This window comes from Capra hircus, chromosome 3 (assembly GCF_001704415.2).
Source record: "Capra hircus breed San Clemente chromosome 3, ASM170441v1, whole genome shotgun sequence".
Classification (NCBI taxonomy): Eukaryota; Metazoa; Chordata; class Mammalia; order Artiodactyla; family Bovidae; genus Capra; species Capra hircus.
The window spans coordinates 62,711,585-62,717,221 of NC_030810.1; the positions used below are offsets into that span (position 1 = coordinate 62,711,585).

Genomic DNA, 5,637 nt, shown 5'->3' on the forward strand with positions numbered 1-5,637 from the left:
TTAGAAAACTTTAATCTGATTTTTAATGGAATCTCTGGAATGGTGTGTTGGTGAATGCTGTGCTGCACACTGACTCCTCTCTCTGAGCTCCCCCTTGCCCCCACCCCCTATACAACTTCCATAAAGGAACAAGGTGTATACATGAGCCAGTTGGATCATCTGTCGTAATTTCATTTTTAAATTATGATAGACAGATTGCATGAAAAACAAGGAATTCCAAAGAATTTCCTGCCCTGGGAACAGAAGTTAAGTCTATATTTAACAACATTTGAAGCTGTCAAGAATGCTTTGTGGTTGGATAACAGAGGCAGAAAAATGTTAAAAACGCAGGCTACTGCTATACCCAAATATGGAAATATTGTTACGTCTGGTGTCTGATTCACCATCTGGAAATACTTACAACCATGAAGTCAAATAGAAAAGACACCGCAACAGAAGCCAGGAACGCTCCACTCCATTCTCTCTCTACCGCCTCCTCCCACCCTGTACTGCATCTACTCCTAGTCACTTCATTATGGAGGAAACAATATTGAAACTCTACTACAGGAAAAAACAAAAATGCTTTCTAAATAATAACTGGTGAGTTGACTTGGATAGGGCCCAGATTTTGTGTTGAAAAGTAAGACCCCCCCCCCCACCAACTAAACTTTAAAGATCCTATTCCCTCTAGTAAATGCCTCTTAGACTTCTGAAAGAGCACTTTTGAATGAATGAAACTTAACTCTTTCCTGCCACAGTTCTCTGCATTGGAGAATGTTTTCATTGAAGTAGGTCTTTATTGTGTTTATCAGTCATTCACAGAAAGTTACACTGAAGGCCTTCTTAAGCCAGACGGCTCAGTCATTTAGATTGAACACCTCTAAACATTACAAAGGACAAGAATTTCTCCTAGAGCACATATACATGACAAACTAGAATAATTGCTGTGTATGTTTTTATGAAAATTACACAAGAAGTGTAGTTTTTGAAACTTTGAGGGAACATTTGTCAATCACACAAATGGTTTTTGAAGTTCAAATAATTTGCTTTGTAAGGGGTCGTCTACTGAATGTGTTGCTGGTAGAAAAAGACCTTAAAATTGCCAACTTTTTTTTTTGGTTTTACTACAAAATATTACATCCTAAGACTCATTTCTCTGTACTTAGAGGGCAAAGCATTGCAATTCACTTGAAATGGGAGGCTTCTAAGTAGTCCCAGGAAAGGAGTTAAACCCCCCTGCAAAACCTTCCGTGTCAAGGAGTCTGTTTTCTCCAGAGATCCATTGGGCACAATGGTGCTGGAATCTGGTTTGATTTTGCTGTATATGCCGGTAATGATCTCAATACAAATCACTTCACGGTAGTCCTCTACGCTTCTGGCTGGCTGCTTAGTTAGCGTCGCCTCCCGCCTGCGGAGGGAGACTGGAAGGGCTTACCCGGTCTCCTGCATCCGTGAGGAAGTGTAAGACAGCCTCCCGGAGAACTCCCTGTGTTCGTTTCCTCTCGGACTTCCAACCCAGGCAGTGGGCTGGAACTTAACTGGGAACCTCCAAAAACAAACAAGTACGACGTACCAAAAACGGGCGGGGGGTGGGGGGGAGCGGAAGAGGGAAGACCTCTGTCTGGGAATTTGCCAGACAATGGGGGAAGTAGATTTTTTTCCCCCACTTCTCATTCATAAATGCCACTGCGGGTATTAATTTGCAATATATTTAACTTGGCTAATAAACACCATGCCAAAGCTTTGGGACTTGATCAGAGCATGCCTCTATGAAGTCCTCAAATAGAGTCCTGGCTCCCAGACACTCCCCCTCCTCGTTCGTCTTTCTCAGTAGATAACTTGATTCTCACCTTCGCTGTAAACTGGCAAACAGCTCGCTGCCTTCCCGGGTGAGGGCTTCCAAGGCTGCGGGGTCAACTCGGCATCACCAAACAAAACGACTTTTGTCCCTCCCTCCATGTCCTCCCACCCTCCCAGTCTAAGCAAAGTTCTGAACTCGCCCCCCACCCCTCAGCCCTTCCACCACCATCACCATCATCACGCCAAGAAGAGCCCTCCCCAGTAGAAGTCGTTATTTAAAGTGGAAAAAACGGAGGATTGTTTTCTTGACGGGTCCAGTACAAAAAAAAAAAAAGTGCAACGGAGCCAGGGGAGGCGCTTGGCAGGAGCCCGCGCCAACCAGCATTCCTGAGATGTTTGAGAATTCTGGAACGCACAGACAGAGCCGACGTCACTGAAACACGCGGCGCCGCGACCGGCCGGTATAAAAGGCGGGCTCTGGGCGCTGGGGCAGACCGCGAGCGAGAGCGCCCCCGAGCAGCACCCGCGTCCTCCGCTACTCCTCGGCCAGGACCTCGGGAGAAGGACGCCCGCAAACCGCTCGCCGCCCCGGCCCTCGCCTCGCCGCCTCCCGGCCCACTACCCCAGCCGCACCGGCTCGCCCGCTGCGCTCTGGTGTGTTGGCGTCTTTGCCTCCGTGCTAGCCGGGACCCCTCCTGCGCGCCACGATGAGCTCCCGCACCGCCAGGACGCTCGCCCTCGCCGTCACCCTTCTCCACTTGGCCAGGCTGGTGAGTTCTTAGGCCACCGCTTCCCCCGTCCGTTCTTCCCCTTTCCCCGGACGACCCGCGGTCGGAAAAGCTAGACTCCAAAGTACGGGGGGGGGGCGTTTCGGGATAGCTCTTTCTTTAAGCCCGCCCTGAAGACCTGCCGGGGGCCTCCTGGCGTTCGCCGCTGCCCAGGACGGCCGGGCTGGATGGGATCACAAACCCCCGTCCCCTGCCGCCCGGGTCAGACACCCTCGTCCCTTCCGGGGGCGCCTCTCCTGCGTACCCCGCGGAGCCTCACGCCTTTCCTCACCCCCTTCCAGGCTCTCTCCACCTGCCCCGCCGCCTGCCACTGCCCCCTGGAGGCTCCCAAGTGCGCCCCGGGAGTCGGGCTGGTCCAGGACTCCTGCGGCTGCTGTAAGGTCTGCGCCAAGCAGCTCAACGAGGACTGCAGCAAAACGGAGCCCTGCGACCACACCAAGGGGCTGGAATGCAACTTCGGCGCCAGCTCCACCGCTCTGAAGGGGATCTGCAGAGGTAAGAGGCTTGCGGTTTGGCCCCTTTTAAAAAAAATAATAGTCCTCGAAGTCCAGAAGTTTAGTAATTTTGAGACCATGTATGGTGATGCTTTGTTGTTGGTAGCTTGGCAGAAAGGCACATGATTTCAGCAGTCTGGAATGCAATTCAGTGTGTCTGGGCCCAACGAAAAGCGCATACGGAAAAGTGATTCCTGACTAACTTATTGTTCTGGCCTGGAGTCTCCGGGGAATTGTAGAAAACTTTACCATAAATTGAATTAAGCAGCAGAAAATATGTATGCGTTTCAGGCCGTGGTTCGGAATCTTACCTTTATCCACCCCTTCCTTTCTTTTTCGGTGCTCTCTGCAGCTCAGTCGGAGGGCAGACCCTGTGAATATAACTCCAGAATCTACCAGAATGGGGAAAGTTTCCAGCCCAACTGTAAACATCAGTGCACATGTATCGACGGCGCCGTGGGCTGCATTCCTCTGTGCCCCCAAGAACTCTCTCTCCCCAACTTGGGCTGCCCCAACCCCCGGCTGGTCAAAGTTACCGGGCAGTGCTGTGAGGAGTGGGTCTGCGACGACGACAGTGCCAAGGACCCTATGGACGACAGGGAGGGCCTCCAGGGCAAGGAGCTGGCCTTCGATGCCTCGGAGGTGGAGTTAACGAGAAACAATGAATTAATTGCAGTTGGAAAAAGCGGCTTCCTGAAGCGGCTCCCGGGTAAGTTAAGACTGCGACCTTGCACTGAACCCTATGCCTAGTCTGAAGCTTGAGAGAAATGAGAACTTGAATTTGTGTCGTTCTGTCTCTGAGAACTTTTCCCTCTTGTTTGTCTGTCTAGTTTTTGGAATGGAACCTCGCATTCTTTACACCCCTTCTTCACATGGCCAGAAATGTATCGTCCAAACAACTTCGTGGTCCCAGTGCTCAAAGACCTGCGGAACTGGTATCTCCACACGCGTTACCAATGACAACGCTGAATGCCGCCTGGTGAAAGAAACCCGGATCTGTGAAGTGCGGCCTTGTGGACAGCCGGTGTACAGCAGCCTGAAAGTAAGTGCCTGCGGTGCTGTGGTGTAGACTGGTCCCCTGGGTGTAAACTGGGTGAGAAGGGGCCTTCTCTTCCAAGAAAGAGAAAACACTAACTTCCCTTCTCTTTTCTTACAGAAGGGCAAGAAATGCAGCAAGACCAAGAAATCCCCCGAACCGGTTCACTTTACTTACGCTGGATGTTCGAGTGTGAAGAAATACCGGCCCAAATACTGCGGTTCCTGCGTGGACGGCCGCTGCTGCACGCCTCAGCAGACCAGGACTGTCAAGATGCGGTTCCGCTGCGAAGACGGAGAAATGTTTTCCAAGAACGTCATGATGATACAGTCCTGCAGATGCAGCTACAACTGCCCGCATGCCAGCGAGGCGGCCTTCCCCTTCTACAGGCTGTTCAATGACATCCACAAGTTTAGGGACTAAGTGCGACTCGGGTTTCCAGCGCAAGGGTGCACAAAGTGGAGAGACAGGAGTGTCAGAGTCACGGAGGCATGGGTGGGGGCGGCGGGGTGAAGGGACTTATGGTAGAAGGGAGGCATTGCTCATTCCTGAGTAGGATTAAGGAATTTTGAAACTGCCAGGTGTGCTGGTGCACGTGGACTCTAATGCAGCTGCGATTGGAGGATACTTCGCTTCATAGTATTGGAGCACATGTTACCGCTTCATTTTGGAGCTTGTGGTGTTGATGACGTTCTGTTTTCTGTTTGTAAATTATTTGGTAAGCATATTTTTCTCTAGGCTTTTTTTCCTTTCGGTTTTACAGTTGTAAAAGGTAATTAAGATTAGTTGGACAGTTGAAACCTTCATCCTTTGACAGAAGTAAATGGGAAGGGGGTCCGTCCCTTTCTGAAGGTGATACTCTGTGAGTGTCCGTGAGAGGCAGCTATCTGCACTCTAAATTGCAAACAGAAATCAGGTGTTTTAAGACTGAATGTTTTTATTTATCAAAATGTAGCTTTCGGGGAGGGAGGGGAAATGTAATACTGGAATAATTTGTAAATGATTTTAATTTTATATTCAGTGAAAAGAATTTATTTATGGAATTAATCATTTAATAAAGAAATATTTACCTAATATCTGAGTGTATGGCATTCAGTATTTTTAATGTTCAAAGCCGTTGGGGACAATCTAGCTTATGCATTCAATCACTGAAACAAGATTTACTGAGTGAGCCAGGAACTGTTCTAGTGCTTGGGATAGAGCAGGGAACTAACTTAAAAAATCTAACAATGATTGCTTTTATAAATTCAGTAGAGAAAAACCTTGGCATTTAAAGTAATCTGTTTTAAAAACACATTGAACCCCAGCCCTTGTACAAAGTATAAGAAGGAATCTGAAGTTAAGTTTCTGATTTAAATAATAATACTTTATTTTCATAAGAATTCAAAGCCTAAGGGTCTCCATCACCCAAGCTCTTTGAGGTGGGTATAGTAGAGTCATTTATCATTTTAATCACTAGGTAACTGTGCACATCCCTTTAGAGAGGACAGAAACTTTAATGAAAACAGTCCATAACTCAGGCTGCCCACATCTAAATCCA

General features: G+C 48.7%; 1 protein-coding gene across 1 annotated transcript; it reads left to right on the plus strand.

The window, feature by feature from the left end:
• On the plus strand, positions 2,263 to 5,173 carry CYR61 (cysteine rich angiogenic inducer 61). Its single transcript, XM_018045689.1, has 5 exons — positions 2,263 to 2,549; positions 2,849 to 3,062; positions 3,414 to 3,770; positions 3,892 to 4,103; positions 4,218 to 5,173. The coding sequence occupies exons 1-5, from the start codon at positions 2,487 to 2,489 to the stop codon at positions 4,518 to 4,520; spliced, it is 1,149 nt and encodes a 382-aa protein (XP_017901178.1). The 5' UTR covers positions 2,263 to 2,486; the 3' UTR covers positions 4,521 to 5,173.

Coding starts and splice junctions, on each gene's coding strand:
- CYR61 (XM_018045689.1), top strand. CDS start 2,487: ATGAGCTCCCGCACCGCCAGGACGCTCGCCCTCGCCGTCACCCTTCTC. Junction 2,550..2,848: donor TTCTCCACTTGGCCAGGCTG/GTGAGTTCTTAG, acceptor ACCCCCTTCCAG/GCTCTCTCCACCTGCCCCGC. Junction 3,063..3,413: donor TCTGAAGGGGATCTGCAGAG/GTAAGAGGCTTG, acceptor TGCTCTCTGCAG/CTCAGTCGGAGGGCAGACCC.